Genomic DNA, 22,549 nt, shown 5'->3' with positions numbered 1-22,549 from the left:
GGATAAATAAATTCACGGACATTTATGATATTTACTTAATGATATAAAATTTTCCATATCAGAAAATATAAAAAATGTTCTAGAAATGCTGTCATATCTACAATTGGCACTATATTTGCGAATAGATTAACTTATTAGGTACCATGATTTTCATTTTGGAATTACAAACAAAATTTTATTTAAATTTCACAGTATCGATGTAACATCTTCTAGTCAATTAACTATATTAATACCAGATCAGGTAGAACGTATGTATATCAGGTATAAGTTTACGGTCGTTCATCTCAGATTCGAATCCTGTAAAAAGTGCAAATTCATTTCTTACAGATGTACGTACTCGACTTGTTCTATTAGACATGTACCGTGTAAGTGCTTCTATTACGGTAAGATTGGAAGAACATCGTTTTGCAACATGAGAAAGTAAATTACAGATTAGATTCTTTTTACTTTCAGCAAATAGGCTGTAAACGTCGATAAGCAGAATTCGATACTTGTCTGGTGCAAGATATCGATTCGATTAGATGTGCATATGTATATATTTTGACAAATACATATTTGTCATTGAAAATAAAGATGTACGAAGAGAAATCTCGTCATCGTTATATTCTTTCGTGGAAAATTATTCTCCGAGTTATTAACAGCATTTACGAAAATTAGAATATATCGTTAAATGTTAAGAAAGTATCATTAAATATTGAGGAGCACAATCACTCATACAGGTTCAATTCAAAATAAATTGTAAGATGTAACGCAGATTTAATTTTAAGACTTTCCATTTTATCAACTTCGTCAAATTAATAGATTCAGGTTTAAAGATGATATTTTGGAATTTTAAAAATGACCTCTGTTAAAGTAAACGCGATTAAAATTTAAGAACATTGCAACCTGTTTATAACGATAATAAAAACTTCAAAATGCTTTAAAATATCCGATTCAACTCGTTGAAAAATATAATTTCCTTGGTGTCTATAAAATAAAGTACCAAAGAAACTAAGAGTGACGTTTTGTTATAAAACCTACAGTAAACACATTTCAAAACTCGATGTTACACAAGCAACAGGAAGACTCGACGAACTTGTCTCTATATTTGGTCACATCTCGTTTCCTTCGGTCAACTTTTCCCGCCGTCGCGAATGTGTTACCTGTGTCCATATCGACTGCAATTGCGAATGTCTAGCGCGAACAGCTGGCAGTTGCTCCGTTGTAGAAGAAAGACACGAAAGGATTCGAGTTTCCGATTTCTACGCATGGAAATTCGAGTCAATCCGGTCGCGTGCTACGCAATACTCGGAGAAACTATGACGAACGTACGCACGTTGTGAAACTCACAGACGATTCTCTATTCCAGAGAATAAGGCATTATTGTTGCTTGAATATTAATATCACTGTTAGATCAGTCTAATTACAATTATATAAAGACACAAGATAATGGACTTTTTGTCTTATACGTGGAAGATTTAGTAATTTGTTGTTAAATTAGTTTCCAAGTACAAGATATTACTATACAGTGAATATACTTGTGAAATATACTACGATAACAACACACGATATATCAAATAGTAAAAATCATCATACACATTTTGGACACGACATAATATTTTTCTACTAGTTTCTTATAATAAACGATCGTTGATAACATCAACGTATATTCCCGTAACTAAACTACATACTTTTACCATTAAATTAAATTCATAGTACAAGGAAATATAGATCTTTTTTCATTAGATAAACAGTTATTTTATTTCAATGTAATCGATTGACTTGCAGAATACTTGATTGCGCCTGGGTGGCGAATAATCATGCCTTGTAGTCGCTACTATAGATATCATTGATCCTCAATAACACACGCGAGTAATACACGAGATCATTGTGCAATATTATCTAGAAGTTTAAATATCCCAAACCCTTGACGGCGGAGAGATTACTGTACCTTATCGATTAACTTCGAAGTCCTCGAGAGTCTAAGTTTCGCAATTCCTCGACTGACCATAGAAGGTCTTTGCTTCCACTCCTGTTGCTCGGTTTATCGGAACTTGTCGATAAGTTTTGTTAATTGAATGTTACTTTAGCGACGCTTGCTTCGTGTTCAGTCTTCAGAATACGCTGAAAATTGTGTTCATGAAACAAATTATTAATCCTTATAGTCGCCTGTCTATATATTTTTCATATTTTACTGCTAACATAGGTAAGTTATATAAAATCGATTTTTAATATTTAGTTTCTATAATATTTTCAACGTGTACTTTCTATAGTATAATATTTGAATAAGATCAGATTTCAGAATATTTTTTACGAGAAAGTAATATTTAAGTTTTATAGGATTTTATCGAATGTGAGTTTCATAAAAATTGAAATTGGCTTTTCGTTGTTATATTTCATTCATTTGTGTTTCCTTTTAGCGACTAAGTTCTTTTACTTCATTAGCTATTATTTGTAATAATAATTTCAGTGGTATCAGGATTATTATTAATTGAAATTTATTTGATACTTTTAAATATTTAAAGTACCATAAGTACATTTCGTTCATAAATCTCTACAGTATTGAAGGTCTATCAACGAAATATTTAGTTTCGTAAAGAATTACGCTTACTTCATAGCCAATATTTCATAATTCAAAGTGTACATAATAAGCTGGAAGAATAGTTATACCATTTAAGATCCTCTCACGAGATTGTCCTCTACAAAGAAGGAAACTAATGGAGCATTCTGCAGACTTAATAACTGGTCTTTTCTATGATCTTGTACTTGTATTCTCCGCGATAATCCTTTAATAAAATTCAACCTCCACGGCTGTATAAAAGCATCGATTCCTCACTCAGACAGCTGCCTGAAGAAAATTAAGATACTTGACTCTAATCTCCACAAATAATTAATAGATTTAACAAACAATATTTCTTATAGAATAGAAAATCTTGATGAGATCAGAGCTAAATATGGTAAAATACAACACTATTTATTACGATACTATGCAATGATCTGGTGCAAGTAAAATTAAAAATCACACACGATACATTACGAATTTCTTTCAAACTTGAACAGAAAATAAAAAGTGAATTCATCGTAAGGAATAAAATTAAATCTTTTCATCTCATCTTTATGAAAGTATATATTCTCTGTGCAGCAGCATAATTTTCCTGAAAACCGCGTCAATTAACACAGTAGATCATTTACGTTTCGTGTCACGTTAATTGATGGTAACTGGTCTAAAGTGTATTAAACGCGTTTCTCGGAAACCAGTCGCTGCTTCTTTTCAAATTCCTCTATGGACTATGTCGTGAATCCTGCTTCGTTCCGCTGAGAAATTAGTTTTGTAGACTCGTTAGGCGCTCTTTTGAGGAAACATAGACTGCTAATTGCGTGCACGACCTATTAGCGTAGGCTATCAACGCACAGGATACGTATATCGTCCCGATTGTGACCTTCTTCTATGGCCATTACCGATACCTAAATCGACCTAATTTCCAGACACCGCGAAACTTTGTGGGAAATGTAACCTGTAGAGAGCGAGCGGAAGTTTCGAAACTGACGACAGCCAGTTAGTCTGAAACGAAGTCTTTTGTTGTGACGCAAAGTTGTTGGCGCGGTTTCCAGTCCACTCACGGTTAATGAGCTTTGGGCGAAAGTGTTGGTGAAAGGGCTAGGTCTCGGAGAAAAGCTGATATGAATTTTATAAATTTCGTTGTAGACTTGAGCAATACTAGTTTAGATAAGATAGTTGTTAACAAACTAAGATAGTTGCGTAAATTTAATATATGTTTGTAATAAACGTGAAAGATAATCTCGCGCTTGGCTTGCAGAAATTTGATTTTTTGTTACTTTGATTAATTGAATTTGTAAGATTATAGTTAATTTGACAGATATTTAAAATTGGTTTAATTCAATGTTAATAAATTCAATACAGACATTTCCTGTATAGGAACAGTGAAAGTTGGATCAATATGTAGGTGTTCCGAATCTATTTTAATAATTTTTAGAAATTGGGATCGTATGCTAAAAACAGAAACAAAGTTTATAGAAAGATGGATTCTTTAAAACTTTATGAGAAAAGCACGATGAATATATAAAGTAAACTTGCTTGTATTTAGAATTAAACAAGGTAAAAATAGCTGAATGATCGACATAATCACTTGCTATCAATACTCAAGATAAAAATATATCCTCCTGCTGCTAATTTAAAGTTAACATGAATGAACAGTTAAATTTATAACTTCACAAACTTCCTGTCTTGCCTCATATTAAAGCCGCTATCAGCCGCTTCATTCATTACAGTCTTTTACCTAAGTTTTAAGTAATTTATGTTCTCGTAAAACGTTTCTCTTATTTCTTCTCGCAGAACGTATTGACTAACTTTCGAGAAAATCTTGAAACTCTTTGTATACTTCTACTAATTATACTATTAATATCAATATGATGTATTTAAGAAAAGATCCTATTCTTCAGAATACGAACTTCATATTTAAGATTCTTCCCAGATGCTTGTCGATATCATTTTACCATAACCATAACCCGCGTTATTGAATCGTTAAAACTTTACAGTTTTAAGAATTTCAGGTAGATTTATGGGGGCGACCGAATAACTCGTAAACGTATATATTTCTTGCGAACTAGTTCGCGTTTACTTTCATCGCCGACGGTCCGGACCCAAACGACGCAAGTTTTCCAAACGAATTAGACACAAGGAATTTCTGTCGCGTCGAATAAAACGTTCGCAAGGAACGTCGCGATATATCGACTGATGCAAATATTTGAACACTTACGATACCAACTTTTATTTCCATATTGTGTGTCATGTATAAAACATTTGAATTTTTATTAGCACTGTAGAGAGACAGGATTGTCATGGTTATATTTGCAAAATTTAGGTATATAAAAATTGTAAGATATTTACTGTATATTTGGTAAAAAATTACTACACAGCATGAATATCCATCTTAAGCGTATAATGAGTATTACATATTGACCCATAGAAGAGATATTGAAATATATTAATATAATGGATAACTGACCGTTTAAGTAAGGGAAACCGGCGCAAGTTGATGTAGTGAAATTATCAGCACGCTATATGTACATATTATGGCTGGGTATCTGAAGTTTGTTAGCCAAGTACTCTTCTTGTTGCAGTGTACATTTGTATACGTAGGCGTTGGTAGTCGATATTCAATAGCTTTCGTTTCTAGAGAAATAAAGTAAATATTCGTGTTGCCTTTTCAATCTGTCTGGGGATACTATATAGAACTTTATATTACATAATTATGTAACTTAACATTAAGTCGTTTGAAAATAACGTAATTACGTTGGGTTCTTTCGCTTATGTTACCTATATTTTTTTATGGAGATGCTTTTATATAATAACTACCAGGAGAATACACTGATACGTCTCCTTTGAAGAAGGCTGATACAGTGTATCAATTTTCATAATCGTAAAATCGTCAATATCAAAACTTTGTTTACTCATTCTGGATAATTATGAATCTCATCTATTTATAATTGTTCTTAATTTTTATAATGATAATAGCGTAATTCAGTAGCTGCAGCTAGATAAATCAGTCTACGGACCTTTCAAAAAACATTATTTTGCTGCAATGGGTAATTGGATAAGCAATAGTCCAGGAAAAATTCTAAATATCTTAAAGCTGGTAAAAGAAAAAGAAATTCAAGAGGCAAGAAGAGAGGCAAGAGGCACTCAATAATCCTTGCTGACTAGTCAATGAAAAAAACCGTTGGAAAATGAAGCAAGGGGAAAGGATAATAGAAAACTAATAAAACAAGAAGGAGCATGGAAGAAATTGTGTAACTCTTTAACGAGAAATAACAATGATGAAGAAATTAAAGCCACAAGTAGCGGTAAAAAAAGTATAAATAAAGAAGTCAGTTAGAAAGACTCAATGATAAGACTACACCTGATGAAAATGAATCAGAATCGGAAATTGAAGATGCCTTATGTTTAACTTGTTTAACTGGACCATTTTGAAAATCTGAGCAAGGTGAATAATGGATTCAATGCATACTATGTGTGGAATGTGGTAAAGACATTCCCAATTATGTATATATTAATTGTTACTTGGATTTAGAAAGTGATTATCTCCTTATGTTATTTTTAAGTAAAGATATTTATACTTATTTTATTTATGTATATTATATTATCAATGATTAATTTATTAATTTATTTATTAATTTAAACAACAACACGAGTATATTTCGGTCAATAAAAATGGTTATTAAGAATAACAATAAGATTATATAGATATCAAAATGCTCCACCACAGGAGATTCATCAAATAAACGTTTTATAACTTATTTCGCGTGTATTTTTCTGAAAGTTTAATTTACGACATGTAATAAGAAAGGTTCAAACTAGATTTCAGCATACTCTATTTAGGTTATTGATTCAAAAAAAAAATTGCAGAAATCGGAAACTGAAAAATGTATCAACTTATACTTCTGTAACAAACTTCTGCAATACAATTATAATAGCCGAATCCCATAAAATAGTACTGATGAAATTTCGAAAAATGTTTTGCATAACATACATATTCATAAAAGGTGTATTCATAAAGTGTTCAAATACTTTTGGTGAGCTTGTGTAGTTTTCTGGACGAGCGTCAAGCAGCTCGCTTTGTTTCCGTTATTATTAGAAACAGTGACATCCGTGGCATCCAAATTTCGCGCGATTCTGATCAATTTTTCTCGCATGCTGTATTCGCGAGAACCAAATAGTCCGTCGATGTTGCGTTTTGTTTTCTTCTTTTTGTTTCCTTTTCCTTTCACTTTCTTTCTTCGAGGAGCTTTCACGAAGCTTTTTTCCAACGTGAGCCTGGCGTAAAATTATTGTTGGCGTGTGATTCGCCCGGATAGAAAACGATTCGCCTTTTTTTTGTGACCGTGAAAGTAAGCAGGAGCAGTTTTCATTCGGCTATACAGAAATAAACCTGCCAAGAAGCCGTACAAATTAATTAGCGGGCAGATTTCTCGCGGCCAGTGAGAGCACACGAGCGCGTTATTTGGAACACTGAAAGTTTCATTCTAGATCTGATCGTCGATATGCACGGCACTATAATTGATCTTCCTCGCGGTATTGTCTTCCTGTTATTCATCAGTGCAATGACGAATAATATTTGCATTGAAAGAGGAAAGTATGCAGGTTCAATGGAATACATTCTGTTACATCATAGTCATGGAAAGAGTGTGCTAATAATTTAATATTCGGTTGCATCCTCTTCGGAAATTACGTAACTCTAGGATTGCGTATGAGAAAATAGGGAGTTGGCGATGAAGCGAAGACATTGATGAATATGAATATTAGAAATCTGCAATTTTTATCTAATAGAATCGTGTAGAAATGAACATCGTATTTTGTTCGTTTGGAAAAACATGTATTTTAATTTTATACACATCAATTCTTAAATTCTGATACATCATCCAATATATTATTAACGATATTTTGAAAACATAAATAAATTATTGCTTGAACAACGTTTTTATTCGTATTAAGTTTAAAGTACACTAGGTTTAAAATCTTTTAAAAATTCAACAAAAGAAAAAGACATAACTTATCATGTTGTTGAATATGATCTGCGTATTAAAATACTTTAGTCATCAAATGACGTTAAAATAAAACGATTTTCGTATATACATTAATATGGTTTTATATAGTTTAATTAATGGTCACATAATAGCCAACTTCGTCTCAGTCATATCAATCTCTCTTACAGTTTATCATAACTAGAGATTAATTCTCTTCTTTTCTTTTGTGCAATTTGACGTAATATGGCGCTAATTTGATGCGAAAAATGGACTAGTTGACTCGCCTGTTAATAACAATAACAATAATAAAAATAATAATAGTAATTGTACTATCAAACTATAAAAACGTATTCGTGGTAGCAGCAGATATTAAGTTGCCGTATTCCTGAGCGCAGGGGTGTAATCGTTATTAATGCGGGCCTAGGTCACGGGCGGCGGATCGTCTTTGGAGGCGGCTAGTTAGTTCGCGGGAAGGCCAGTGGCCGCGCTCGCGCTCACTATAAATAATCATGGCGCGGGGATGTCCAAGTATAGACCGTTGGGAGTTTGCCAGCCTGCGAGGAGGCCTCAGCTATTTTTGAGGCTGTCGCCGCTACGAGCGCTACAAAGCGCGATAGACGCTCTCTAATCAAAACTGCACGGCCGAAGAACGACAGAGATGGCCGTTCTGTCTTTTCCGACCGCGAACACGGGCCTACGCAATACGCTCCCACCTAGCATGCACAATTTCCCCACTCTTAGCATACACACCGATTACCGGTCTTTGCGCGACCTTGGGTAGAATTGATTTATCGCGTTAATCATCTTGACACGAACCGGTGGAGGGTCCACGTGTTTCATCAAATTCTTTTCGATTACATATTGTACATACTCCGCATGAAAACTGCAGCTATATGTGTATCATGCGTCATAATTATAACGCTGTCGTCAGTTATTTATCACCTTATTAGTTAGATGATTTTCGTTGGATGGCTAATTTAGTGGATCATAAGGTCACAAATTATGGTATCATGTAAATGTAGAATGATGTTAGTCGTTAGAATGAATAATTTCTTCAACGTGGGTTGTCGCGTAGTATTGTACATAGTACTTTAATATTGTATAATTCAGTTATTTTATGTAAAAGACAAACTCTTTTATGCTAAAAGATCTTGAATCTTCAGCTACTTTTAAGGGTGTTGAATGATTCAATGCAAGAGCGAAAATGGTAAATGGTTGTTCAACCTCTCTCAATTTGCGAATCTTATACGTATATGGAGGTGTTTTGAAACAACCGCCACGGGTGCTACATCAACGTCAATACCTGCGCGACGCTAGACGCGCAGAAACTTTCTCCATGGGTTAGCATCTTGTATACTTCATTCAAACTAACACTCCGTACGGTTGATGTCAAACGACTTAAGGCGATAATTGAATGAAAACTTTCTCGTTATTATAAACAATTAGAAAAACTAAATAAATATTTCTTGCGTTTTGAAAAGTTATTTCATATCGAGTAAATATTTTGAGATTTCTTCGAATAATTGCGAAATATACTACGAAGTGATAATCCATTTCGCTTGTTCTTTGTTCAAATATGGTATAAGCGTCAAAGGGCGCTGCCGCAATCAGCCGCAATCGGTGAACTGGTCAGTGAAGTGTGCGTTTGTCGTGAGAAGTGGGTGAGGTATTTGATTGCGAGCGGTTCACCTAATTTCGCATTGAAGGACCGTATCATTGTGGTTCATTGTTGTGAACGATTTGTCAGTAGTAAGTTTCATTCTTGTTTAGATGTTAATATTTGAGAGACGGTCACGAATCGCCGTTTAGCGTGGGTTGTCGATTTGGCAGATGAGTTGTCAATGAAAATCGATCCCGAATTATCTGGGGCAAAGGGCATCAGCCGGATTGGACAGTTGCCGAATTTAAATGCAACTTGTCGATTTGCTGATCGTTCGATCAGGAACATTGCCTGCGTGTACTCTTAGGCGTAGTGATGAACGTATTCCGTGACGAAATACCCCGTCGCTGATATTGTATACGGAAAAATACAATTCGTCGTTTCGGCTTCGATTTTCTGGTCATCCGTCGAAGGCCATTGTTTTTGTCATTCGGTTGTTTCAATCATTCATTGAACTTCACGTGTCTATTTATGCAAATTTAAGGAGAGTGAAACTATTTGTTAATAAAATATTACTGTTAATAAAATTTTCATCAATTTTTCCATATATTTAGTGATCAGTATCTAAGAATTCATACTACAGTTCTTTTATAATGCGGATGTGTTAGAATATTAACATACTTTAACAGTATTATAGCAGTTTTATATAGCATTAGATAATTATACTAATAACTCTGCTAATAAAATGTCGCGGAGGCACTCTGTAGTTGATCAAGAACCATGGGAAACTTTCCAGACTTCTTCATCGACCAAAACTACCACTATGACAACTGCAGCAAAGCTGTATGGCAAGGATTTGAGTGAATACGATGATGTGGATGTGGACGATTTGTTGGCACAACTTACCCCAGAAGAAATTAATATATTAGCAAAAGAAGTGGATCCTGATGTAAGAGAATTAGAATTGTTTTTGCCATGTTTAATTTATAATAGCTAATATAAATATATTTCATACATTCTTTATTCTTATAGGATAGCTTTATGCCACCATCACAACGTTGTAGCTATGAATGTGACAAGAGTCCTACAGGACCGCTAAATCGCAAGAAACTTATTGAACACATCAACAAACAAGCTTTAGAGACACCAGATAGACCAGAATTAAAACCTTATGTACCTGGTGTAATAAGAGGGAAAAAGGTATTATTTTAAATCAAATATTTTGTTTTTAATATATTTGGAATGAAAAATATTGATATATATATTTTCGTTGTATACTTTTAGTGGGTTCCTCCTCCTCAAGAAACTGCAAAAGAAAAAGAAGCAGATGAGCAAATTGCTATTGATCTTGGAGAAGAATATGAGCAAGCATTGTCTAATGCTACTCAAGAAGAAATTATTGATCTTGCTGGTGAATATAATTTTCTATGGTAGAATAATATAATTTTTAGTAATGGTAGATTTATTTTGACATCTAATATTAATTTTTTGCATGTAGCTATCCTTGGATTTCATTCCATGATGAATCAAGATCAGTATCATGCTTCCCTGTTAAATTCTGGCCAACCTGTTGGTTTGGGTTGGGATGGTGTAACGAAAGCTAGTCAACCAAAACCTTATCCAATGGAACCACCTAATGATACAGACGTTGATGCCACTATTAAACAAGTGCGAGAAGACGATACTTCGCTAATTGATTTAAATTGGAATAACATTAAAGTAGGTATATGAAACTTATTATTGATTGTACACGCACAGAACGTTCGGTATTTATGATTACATAATGTTATTATATGTAACATTATTATTTTCCAGAATATATCTGACGAAAAGTTTATCCAACTATTTGAAGGATTGGAGATAAATACACACCTCGAATCCTTAAGTTTAACAAATGTGGGACTCACTGATAAGACTGCACAAAGGTTGGCAGATGCCTTAGAGAAAAATTCTACGCTCAGAGTACTCAAGTTAGTATAATGCATTTTACCTACTTTGTATTGTAACAATAATCTTTATTAGATATAATATGTTAAACCTATAACTTTTTAGTGTGGAAACAAACTTTATAAGCCCAGCTGTGATAGTGAGGCTCATCAGGGCACTCCTTAAAACGAAGTCAATAGAAGAATTTCGATGTTCGAATCAGGTAAGATACAGTAAAAATTTTATATTTTTACATCTATTAATTTATCTACCAAATGTAATAAAATTTTCGCGATGATTAATATATTTTGTTTTTGTATTTAATATGTAGAGGTCACAGGTGTTGGGAAATAAAATTGAGATGGAAATTACACAATTGGTGGAACAGAATCCGACATTGCTTCGGCTTGGTCTTCACTTGGAGTTTAACGATGCTAGACATCGTGTGGCCGCACATTTACAACGCAACATTGATAGGAGTAAGTAGAAATAATATATTTATAAAAAATATTTTCTTCGTGAAAGTTTTAATTTTAGACATATCAAAATAATTTTTTATGAAGGTTCTGTGAAAAATTTTATATTGAGCTTAAATAAGAAATAACTTTATTCCTTTTTCTATGTATTTTTATATGCAGAATCATGTTCTTTAATATAAAATGATCATTTATCATTTATGTCTTAAGTGATATTCATCAAATAAATCATAAGTGTTAATGTCTTATTCTTGATATAACTTTGTAGTTGTATCAGAGATATCAATGATTCATTAGATCGAACAATTAATTTCTTTTTTCAGGTATATTATAATTAAAATATCAGTTCACACGTCTCAAATATTCATTTATAATGAAAAAAGTTTTTCCAGATGATTTATTTATCGAGGGATATGTGCCACATTGGAATCGTACTTTTTATATTATTCAAACAATTATTCTTACATTCTAAATAGACACGATTTTTTCCTGTCGTTCATGCTGCAGCGATATTCATACTGTTAATTTTTCGTTTAGATGGGAGCAATTGTATGGGGGACCATGGAGATTATATGACGAAATGCTTCTAACTCTTCCGAATCTGCTTCGTAGTCTTTCATAGCGCTTTATTAGCACATCATCATTCATCCATTCATCCTGCTAAATTCATTTATTATTTTTCTAGCTAGTGATATAGAGGTAATTATGAGTGTACCCATTTGCAATCAACATTTCTTCATACCTCTAACAATCTATGCGCTCTAATAACTCCTTCATCTAGCCACTTTGAAAGTTCCATTTCATTTCTCGCATTATGAAGATGTTGTACCTAGAAACTTCATTGACAAGTGTAAAGTATAATCTGTTTCCAATTTTCAGCCAAGTACAGGACCAAAGATTAAAGTGCATAGGCATTTAATTTGGTATGAGTTTGTTTAAGTCGCGAATATTTTCCATTATTGCTTATATATAGCTTATTTAACATTGATAAGCAGCAGAGCAGATGTAATCTTTGATTCATGCTTTTGTGCAGTTTCGCTTTATTTAATTTACTAAAGAAAATGATTGTTAATAGTATTAATTTAGAAAACACATGAAAACACTATTTATTTTCGAATATAAAACGATGAATTTTCAAGACAATGACAACTTCTCAACAATAAATTGTTCTAGGTCCAAATCTTGCCTTATGTTCACCTTGCAGCATGCATATCTTTCACATGGTTTCATGTTTCCAGTGCAAGCTTTTTATCTGTTTCGTTTTATTATTCTCATGTTCATCTCACAATTATAATGTTGAAAATGTTTCACGTAAATATGTGAAACGCCTGCATTGATTTATATTTTGTCCGAAACTTCTATCCTTACGAAATTGCTATAATAGTATTCGAAAGATTTTAACGAATTATTTATTTTGTTAGTCTGTCGTGTGCAACGCGCTAAGCTAGAGGCCGGTGAACTTTCTAAAAGTTTCGCTATCCCAGTAGGTGGTGTAAGAAACGAAACGTAGCGTTGACTTTTTATAGCGCAGTGAGTAATATTTGTGGGCAAGAAAGTCCTGTATTGAAAACTTGTCTTTAATGCCTGATTTTTTCGGCCAATGTACAATTTTCGTGATGCCGAATGTAAGTGAATGTCCAGATAAAACGGTATCCTTGATTCGTAAATTAAATTATTTGCTTGTGATTGCTCATTTGTTAAGTGCATTTTGTACCGGTTTGATTAATTCATGAATAGACCTTCATGGTCTAACAATGATCGTTTTTAAAATTGTTTGAGTCAGTAAATGTGTTCGTATTTGTATATCCTTTGTATTAGTAAAGAAGAAAATGATCTGTACCTTTAACAATAAAATAAATAACTAGCGGATAATCATGAGCATTATTAGGATTGAGAATTCTATTCAATTAATATCCGATATTATAATGATATTATGGCACAATTATCATGGCTGTATATTAGTATAATAATTACCAATTATCAAAAATATTTACAGCAATGATAGTTATCAAACAATATAAACATAACAAAGAACTCTATATTATCTGCAGCACTAATAGCTGCGTATTGATGGTAACAGTGACAACAATGATTAACAATGACAACAATCTCTTATACGTACACTATTATTAACATTCATGCATCCATCGCACGATTTTATTTTAAGTTGCTCGCATTATCTCTTCTCTCATTTCAATCTGTCGCACACATCTGCTAAAGCAATAACGATAAACTATAGTATAAGAAAGTACACGAAGAGAAATACGACAATCTATTCGAACACGAACGAATCTTTCAATGCGATGATCAATTGATATGATAAGTACACACATCTCAGATTGTCTTTCCAGGCGGAGTCCTCAAATCAACGTATGCCAATGGTCCACACCCTATTTCGCAATTTATGGTCTCATTGTCGCGTAGATGCGCGTCACATAACGTTTAGGTTGTACGACAATTACAGTGATCACGATGAGCCCAAAGGATTACAATGGCGAGCCACGCCTATTTTAACTGATTAGGGATCTCGAAACGATCAATTAATCGTAATAAAGTTATCTATCTGTGTCACACTTGCTACAGTCCTTAAATTTTTACATTCGAATCTCGTTTCAACAAATACAAAAATTTGCAACATTTCAAGAAAAACTTTCATACAAAATTAAAGCGAGAAATCACGTATATTTATATTTTCATTAAACTTAAGAAATTTGTTAATATCACAATTTCGAAAATGAATGCACGTAGTAAGCAGGATTAATGATGACGAAAAAGACCGATTTGGATCGCTTCGATTTCTCTTATTTTTTTTAGTCGCCATATAGAATGGATTAGTTTGTATAACGATTTTACCACCCACCGATATGAGACTCTACGAGTCAGAGCTGCGATGTATACTTACGACACCTCTATTCTTTCCCAACAGTACGGAAAGACCTAACGCTGCGGCTACAGTTCCGATTCTTTAACATGAACCACAGGAAACCTGCCTTGATTCAATGAAAGGTAGCTACCCCTTAAGTGGTGGTCGATCAACAGATTGATGCTGCGCGTTTTTCTTGCGGCAAGCCTTAACTGCTCTTGTTACTTTGCAGCTTAACTAACGTTGCTTTTCGATAGATGCAAGGTTTTGTGCGCTTGAGAGGAAGACAGGATCAGTGTAAAAGCGTTTTGGGCTACGAACGATGTTCAAGTATTTGAGAACTTTTTACGGTTACTTGAGAGGTTTATAATTTCTAGGAAATTATGCTTTATGAGATTCTGTGATATAGATTCTTAATAGTGAAAGAGTTACAATAGTTTAATATTGGAAGGAAATTGTACTGAAAATTTTATTTTATTTTGGTATTTTCTACTAAAGATATTTAAAGTATAGTTTGCAGTAATATATATATTATATTTTAAGTCTTCAAACTTTGCCAGTCAACCATATATTGTAATTAATATTGTTTCATACGTTATAGTATAATTAAAGCTTTCTAGATTCAAAGATAATACATATGGCAACGAAAGAATCTATTTTTAAGAAATTTTTGTAATTTTAGTATCTGCTGGAATTCAATAACTTAATTTTCAATAAAGACACAAAGATTTTCTAGTAAATGGAAATTTATAAGAGTATTGGGTTTATAATTTTGAATGATAAAGAATCACGCGCCGTTGAAATTAAGAATGAATGAATTTATGTCAAGGAGGATCTCACAAAACATAGGATCATTCGTTGCATGGTTAGTATCTCGTTCGTAATGCATCACGACACGTTAGTTCGTAATGAAAGTCGAAAACAGAGTTTTGCGCTTGATCTGACACGTCGTTAACTGCGAATGGTGTTTGTAGACGAGCTTTAACTCTGGTCGACGGCCTCGCTCTCAGGATTTAGGTGCACATCCTATCAAACCCGATGAAGTCGTGACGCGTTAATTTCCACGCAAGCTTCCAGAAGCTCGGTTCACCTTGCGTGACGTCCTCTCGACGTTAAATGTCGAGCAGCGAGCGGTTTAACGTGTGACGACGTGCCTAGTGATGGGATCAACCGTATCGCGAGTAACATCGTAAAGTCTGATGAAGCATTTGACTAATTGCCTTCGAATTTTCCGTCAAGTATTCCCAACGGATACGTAAAAGCGACTCGAAATTAATCTTGTTCTCCTCATTCGTTGAAAAATTATATTATTTATTAGTACACTTTGTAGAGATTGTGAAATATTTTTTAGTTGAAATTTTGATTACTTTTCAATAATTATTTTATGTTATAGAACGTTACTCTTTTAGAAAATGTTCCTTCAAGATTTAATGGAATTAATAGTATGTTTAATATATTTCAATATATTATTCGATATATTTTAGTTACTGCCAAAACTTTAACAAAGTATTTCAATTGATTAACATATAAAGATAACAATTTTGTATTATGCAAGTTTACTATATTTCATAGCTTTTTATATTGTGATACTACTTTCGATAACCGTTTTCATGATCCCATCACTAAATATGCGCTAGCAGCCGAAAGTACGAGACTGTATAATTATGATGAAATCTATGATAATTAAGCTGTACCCTTAATAAGAGCAACTAACAACTAGTTATTTAATCATAGTAAGATGATCTTAATAATTAGCATATTTTTTAGTTGCTAGTACAAGGACTAAACCTTCTTTTACTTCTTTATTTTCATTCAAGAATCATATTCTTCCTGTTACATGCAAAGAGTTCAGATAATATCATAGGATAGTTTACATAATAATTACAATTAACATTACAATTATCAGCATCTAATCTGTATCTCAGTATATTAACATAATTATAACTAAAAGCTAAACAAGGATATACATATAATCTTTCTTCCATTTAGTAAGAGACAATTTATTCATTTTGTTAGAAATATTTGCAAAAAATATTCTAGTATTAATATTATTATTTACGTCTGCAAATCTTTTAACTTTGTAATAACTATAAATAATACATAATGTATATAATATTCTTTTTTATTTTTCGATACACTGTAATATAAAATTATATTCTCTAGTGTTCGAAAAACGATATTTAATGCTTTCACGTAAGCCCAGGTATCGTACTTTTGGCCGATAGTGCACACCAGCGATAGTGTAACTACCATACACGCTGATACATGGCAGCAGGTTCGGATCGCGATGAAACTGTTCCGTTGGATCAACCGCGAACTGCTCCCGATAAAGTTTTTCCCTTGCGCGAGGGTACAACTCAATTAACCGGTCGTTTGGTGGAAAGTTCGTAGCCAGATCGCCGCTTTACAGTTCAGATTAGCTGTTTGCCTAGGAATACGGGAGTAATTTCTTCTCGTCACGCGAATAACTTTCCAACTTAGCCACGGGACACAATGTTTTTGCCTAAAAGCCAGCTAGAAGTTTCTCAAGTTATATTTTGCCCTTTTACGTCGTATTGTTAACCCCTTGCGTTTCAACCAAGTTATTATTGATTTGAGCGGAGACATTTCGAGAGTCGTTTGAAAGCAATTGGTCAATTAGACTATAATAGTCTAGCAGAGTTAGAAATTAGCACCGCGTGCGATGTAAATTTCATAAATTTGTTATACTTTGATCGTTCGATTTATGGTTACATAAATTCGTAATAAATTGAAACGGTCGTACAATTTTTCGTACAACGGTATTACAACGTTTCTAGCGTATTAAGATTAGCCAGATTTTATTTTGCGCGTCAGTTTTGTGGAAATTTAACAGACGGGGAAATTGACGGGTTTCGTATTTCACGGAGATTGTATAAAATTAAATTCTCAACTTTGACGCTTTGGGCTATGTCTGCATCAATATATAACATTTCATTTCACGAAAATGCCTGTGACATTTTTTTATATAAACACGCGTTTGATGGCATTTTTTGACTAACTAATTAAATATGCTATGGCGAAACGTTTATTTGCGACAAACGATACAACCAGACATTTTTAATATGCGAGAGGACAGCTACATTCTGTCATACATCTAAAAGTGTAGCGAATGAAAATTTAAATTAATTCAGGATAGAAAATTTATTGGTTACGCAAGGGGTTATCTGTTCATTCAGGAATCTTCTAGAAGCTCTTTAAATTACGTAAAAGTTATTAACCCTTTCTTGTCCAACAATTTTTATTCAGTTTTTCTAGAAGGATAAATATTATATATATAAAAAAATCTTAAAAGTCAATCATATTATTCATCCGTAGACAAGCAAAATTTTGTTCTTCGATTTTTTCGAAAAGGACTTTCATTGTGATCGATGAAAGTTTCAAACACTTAACGAACAATATAATATAATATTGGAGTCGATAAATATTCTAAGAGTTTTTCAAATGTTTCTCGATATCTAAAATTATTATTTATAAAAAGTTATATTATAAAAAATTAAATTTTAATGTTAAATCGATCCATTTTTCATCTTGTTGCCTGCAAAGTTACATTGCATACGATATACGATATGAAAATTACATTTCGTTAAAAATAACACGGGACAATAAAGGGTTAATTACAACTAATATCTCATCGGTACATATAAACTAATGAGAACTATCACTTTAGACACTAAACTCTACCCTCACGATGATATAAATCCATCGACGAAAAGAGTTTCAGCTATTCAACGAACGCTTAAAAACCAGAAAATAATCGTGAAAATCGAAATTATTCGAAAGTGGACCAATTTACATGGTTGAAACGGTAAATCCCCGACCAAATCGGATCGATTATGCGCGAGCTTATTTCGCCTTTCTGATAACTATTTGCGGGCATAAACTTCATCACAGTGGTCGAACGATTTTCACGATTAGCCGAATTTAACGCTTTAAATGTCAAACGAGCGTCGAGTACCGCGGATTTCCAAAGTGCTCGATGTTCATGCATCGACGAAATTTCCAGCGGATCGCTCGTGTTTCCGTCATAACACGTCATGGACGTGTTATTACCAGGCTAAAAGATTGCTGTGACGTACGAGTTTCCACGTAAATCCTCTACCTTTCCTCCCCTTCTGTTTCAGTGTTTGAAATGTGACGTGCATCGACGTGTTGAAACGTTTTCTTTGAAAATAACAGCGTGATATACGATATTTTCGATTAACACGATCGTCTTGTTTGCAGTTGGACCTGTCTTTTCTTTCTTACTAACAGATTGGACAATTAACTCTTAAAAGCTATCGTCGAAAGAAATTACATTGATGCTATCACGGGTGAAATTCTATCTGAATATGTCCTTTCTAATTTAGAAATAAATAAAGTCAAATAAATGTAATTGATGTTATCCTTATGTTTGATATTAAACGAAAGATGATATTATTAAGGGGCGATAATATTAAAGAAAAATACGTTTGGTGTGAGATTTCACCCATGGTAGCCCTTAAGGGTTAAGATCGTTTGTGGAGCTTCTTTCCTCTTGCATGGAACTAACGCGTGGAAAGTATACATATCGTTCCTTTTTGCATTCGGGAACGAAGGAGTTTTATTGGTAAATCTTTTACTAGAAGAAAAAGGAAGGAGCTCCAATGATTTATGCGAAGATCGAACTATAAAGAATTTTGCGCTTACGATTGATTTTGTGCTTACTGTTGAAATTAATTATATATTGGATAAAGATCACAATATTATATTATTTTTGTCCAGTATAATGATCATATTGTAATTTAACGAATTAGTTATTGATTTAATATTTCACGCGTATTCACTGTCATATTGGACAAAAGTTGTGCCACGAAAAATTCCTCGATATAAACGAAAGGAATTTAAATGATGTCGCATATTTCCAGCAGATCGTGATGAAAAATAATTCCGCTGAAAATAAAATTCCACACATAGGACGAGTGTTTCGAAATTGCAGAAAATCATATAAAGAAAAAAGGAAATGTGGAAATGTCGTCAAATTCTTTGGTTCGTCCTCGTTCAACCATTCACTCCATCGAAACGTTGCAAAGAGAAGAATTCTACGGGGACTTTTCCAACAGTTTGCCCCCTCCGATGCATGTTCTAACGAAGCTCGAACGAGCGCGCGCTGTTTGCCGGCTCGAGACGAAAGTTGTTTAATTCGGCGACATGATGGATGTATCAGCGACTCTAGGAAAAAGCGGCAGCAATTTCTGCGATAGAAAGTCCGAATTCGGGGCGAACGAAAGACAATTAAAAAGCAACGAGCATCCATGGCCAAGCACACACGCAGATATATTTTACGTCGTCGCCCGGGTTATTCCTGGCTCGCGTGGAAATTGCAATTTTCCCGGTCGGATTACGTTCTGAACGAGGCCAGGGACACTCTTTCTCTTTCTAATTCGAAGTTCCGCCGGTTTTAATCGTGTAACGGTTGCGCGCTTTGGCACGCCGGAAATCGCGATAATTGATTCGAAAAGCTTTCGTTTTTTTCATCGAGATAAATCGGATATCATCGTGTTGTTTGCCGTAACTTTTCAGCTGAAGCGTGAAAGTAGAGCTTCTTTGTTAGAGCTGTATGATATTAGTTTGTTACTATTGTTGTTTATGTTTAATTGTAGTAGTGGAGAATATCTTCTTTTATTAAATTTCTACGAGAAAAATTGCCGATGGAACATCTTTTCCGCAGATCATCTTCTGTTAAGTTTCATTAATTGTAGGATGAAAAATTGGAATTTTATCAGAAATGTTATATCAATAGAAGATGTAAAGGACGAGGAAAATTTACAATCAACCAGTTTAAAAAAATATGTACATATTTTCCTTTCATCAGCGAGTCGATAAGAAGACAGCTAGGCAATTATCCTGTACTATTTGAGTTTACTCGGAATATTTTTTGATGGAAATGAATTATTCTCTTTGCAACGTTTGCGGCGGAGCAAAAATATGTATAAAGCAGGGGTTGAAATATGACTTTGATTTCAGTTAGATTACTATTAATACGGGTGATGATTCTCCGCAAAAGAAATATATTCAAATTGCGTAATCCAATATTCTTTTGTGGGACTTTGTAGAATATGTGTGTGATTAAAATCTTAGGAAATTTTTAAGCGATTGATCTTCAAGCTTCTTTTACCTTCATAGTCAAAATTGTATAAATAATTCAGAAAAAAAAGATGATGTGAGTAAGCATTAACAGTTTTATCCGATTGATTAATTGTTGCGTAAATGCGAGAGTTTTTCAGCGTTTCAATTTGGTTTTTGATTTTTCAAAATACTTAAACAGATACTCTTTTAACGATATTTTATTTTTCTCTATTGAAATAATCAAAATATAAAAAATAAAATTCTATACGCGCGATTTAAATATCTGAAGAAGGAAATTTTAATTCGCCCCTTTAAACAGGGGTCGTTTTCTTAATAGTTAGAAAACAAAAAGTAAGATTCTTTTTTTCTTTTTAAACGAAGTCCCGGATATGAAAAGTTTACGCGAAACATCTTTGATTCCTTTCACGAAGAATCATCCCCTACACTACAGGACACCCTTTGCGTAAGAACCACTTTCACTTAACAAACTTTCATTAATCAATTTCAACCTCTGACGTGAAAAAGTGTGTGCTGCGTGTTGATTGCATTCTCTTCACCGGCATGCAACCGATCGGTGAAGATTTTTTAATTCTAAAATGCTGAACGCAGATGATGACAGTGTTTCGGGTGTCTGTTGCAGTACGGCAGTCCCGGCTCGGGGTGGCGACATCTTAACGCGAAGTGGCGTTCGCCTAGGTATTATTTGTACATATATTATATATTTATTTACCTATATGTTATACATACGTACATATATAATACGCATAAGATATATATATATATAGATACATAAAGAAAAAAAAACACCACTTACTATCACGCATTGCTCGCGACATAAATGATAATTTCACGTAAATGATAATTCGCATCGTGTAACTTGTGAACAAGAATCGATAAGCGGACGTTCTTGGCGAAGCTTCTTTTTCCATTTTATGTATTAATATTATGCCTCTGTCAATATGTGTCGAAGAATAAAACGATGTCGTTCTCCGGCGTTTGTTTCAATTCCAATCGCAACGCAACCGTGATGGGACACGTTCCATTTAAATTCGTCGAACAAACGATCGGAAATAATGAACCAACCGAGTGTTGTTTTCTTGTTTTTTCCTTTCGTTCTCTTTTTCTGTCTTTGTTCCTTTTTTTTTTCGTAAATTCTCTCCGCTTTACGTGACGATTCTCTGCCTCGTTGAAGGCCGAGCACGTTCACGCTGTTACATACTATGTTCGTTTTGCATGAGTATTTGTACTTTGGCGCAAATTAAACCGCAAATAAACCGTTCTGGCATACACTATTTCGTCCCCCGTTTGTTTACCTCGATCATGTACGATCCCCCTAGCGATAATTCTCTGGTAATGAGAGCAGCGAGTTCTACTTCAACCCTTAAATCAGCACCACCGATTCTCTATCTCCTCTTTGAATTATTATCGTACGACGATGGTCGTTTTGGCGATTGATTCCGTTGGTTCTTTGAAATTGAACAAATGTTTCTTTACAAGCGGGTACATGTAAGTGATAATCAATGAGTTTGCAAATGGAAATGATGTTAAGTTTGAGGTAACGCGATGGGTTCGACGAAATGTAAGTATAATATTATAGCGTTACGGTGGTACGTAATATATGTGAATTTAAGAATTACATGTGTGTAATATTATACGAGTATATAATGTTAATGCGAAAGGGGATTCGAGAAATTTTTGAACATTCGCTATTTGAACTATATAAGGCGAGACAATCGTAATAATAATAAAAGACAATTTTAACGATGACCATGATCGTAGCTGCGAAAAGTGTAACTTTTAATATATAGGAAATGTTTAAGAAACATTTTTATTAGTTTATATTTTTGTTCATATCTTGTTATATAAAGAGTACACTCGTGTTTTTGGTAAAAACTTATAGTTACTTGTTCATTCGTGTTTTAATCGTAACACTGTAATATACAACTAATATACAATTCCTAAGGAACATCTTTAGTTATAATTACATAGAAATATAATAAAACAGAATTTAACAAAATATGATGAAAACAAAATTACTAACCTGTGAACTAATCT

The 22,549-nt window shown here is 33.6% G+C and overlaps 1 protein-coding gene and 1 long non-coding RNA gene across 19 annotated transcripts in view; one reads left to right on the top strand and one right to left on the bottom strand.

The window, feature by feature from the left end:
* LOC126920015 (tropomodulin) overlaps positions 1 to 22,549 on the top strand; it is a 118,819-nt gene that overhangs the window by 70,766 nt on the left and 25,504 nt on the right. For 6 of the 18 annotated variants that reach the window (XM_050729850.1, XM_050729857.1, XM_050729860.1 and 3 more), the window contains 9 exons: positions 9,921 to 10,073; positions 10,157 to 10,324; positions 10,409 to 10,535; positions 10,623 to 10,843; positions 10,940 to 11,094; positions 11,177 to 11,273; positions 11,382 to 11,529; positions 12,948 to 13,056; positions 21,135 to 21,484. In XM_050729850.1, the coding sequence (XP_050585807.1) occupies positions 9,921 to 10,073; positions 10,157 to 10,324; positions 10,409 to 10,535; positions 10,623 to 10,843; positions 10,940 to 11,094; positions 11,177 to 11,273; positions 11,382 to 11,529; positions 12,948 to 13,036 (1,158 nt within the window). In that variant the 3' untranslated portion in view covers positions 13,037 to 13,056; positions 21,135 to 21,484. Of the gene's footprint in view, positions 1 to 8,922; positions 9,274 to 9,920; positions 10,074 to 10,156; positions 10,325 to 10,408; positions 10,536 to 10,622; positions 10,844 to 10,939; positions 11,095 to 11,176; positions 11,274 to 11,381; positions 11,530 to 12,405; positions 12,450 to 12,947; positions 13,057 to 14,452; positions 14,533 to 14,621; positions 21,003 to 21,134; positions 21,485 to 22,549 lie in introns of those variants that run through there. The other 12 variants (XR_007711863.1, XR_007711864.1, XR_007711865.1 and 9 more) reach the window with 9 other exon arrangements.
* The window catches only part of LOC126920033 (uncharacterized), a 76,407-nt gene that overhangs the window by 41,668 nt on the left and 12,190 nt on the right, over positions 1 to 22,549 (bottom strand). The gene's annotated exons all lie outside the window — the stretch shown is intronic.

This window comes from Bombus affinis, chromosome 9 (assembly GCF_024516045.1).
Source record: "Bombus affinis isolate iyBomAffi1 chromosome 9, iyBomAffi1.2, whole genome shotgun sequence".
Classification (NCBI taxonomy): domain Eukaryota; kingdom Metazoa; phylum Arthropoda; class Insecta; order Hymenoptera; family Apidae; genus Bombus; species Bombus affinis.
The sequence above is the reverse complement of the archived record's forward strand: the minus strand, read 5'-3'. Positions and strand labels throughout refer to the sequence as shown.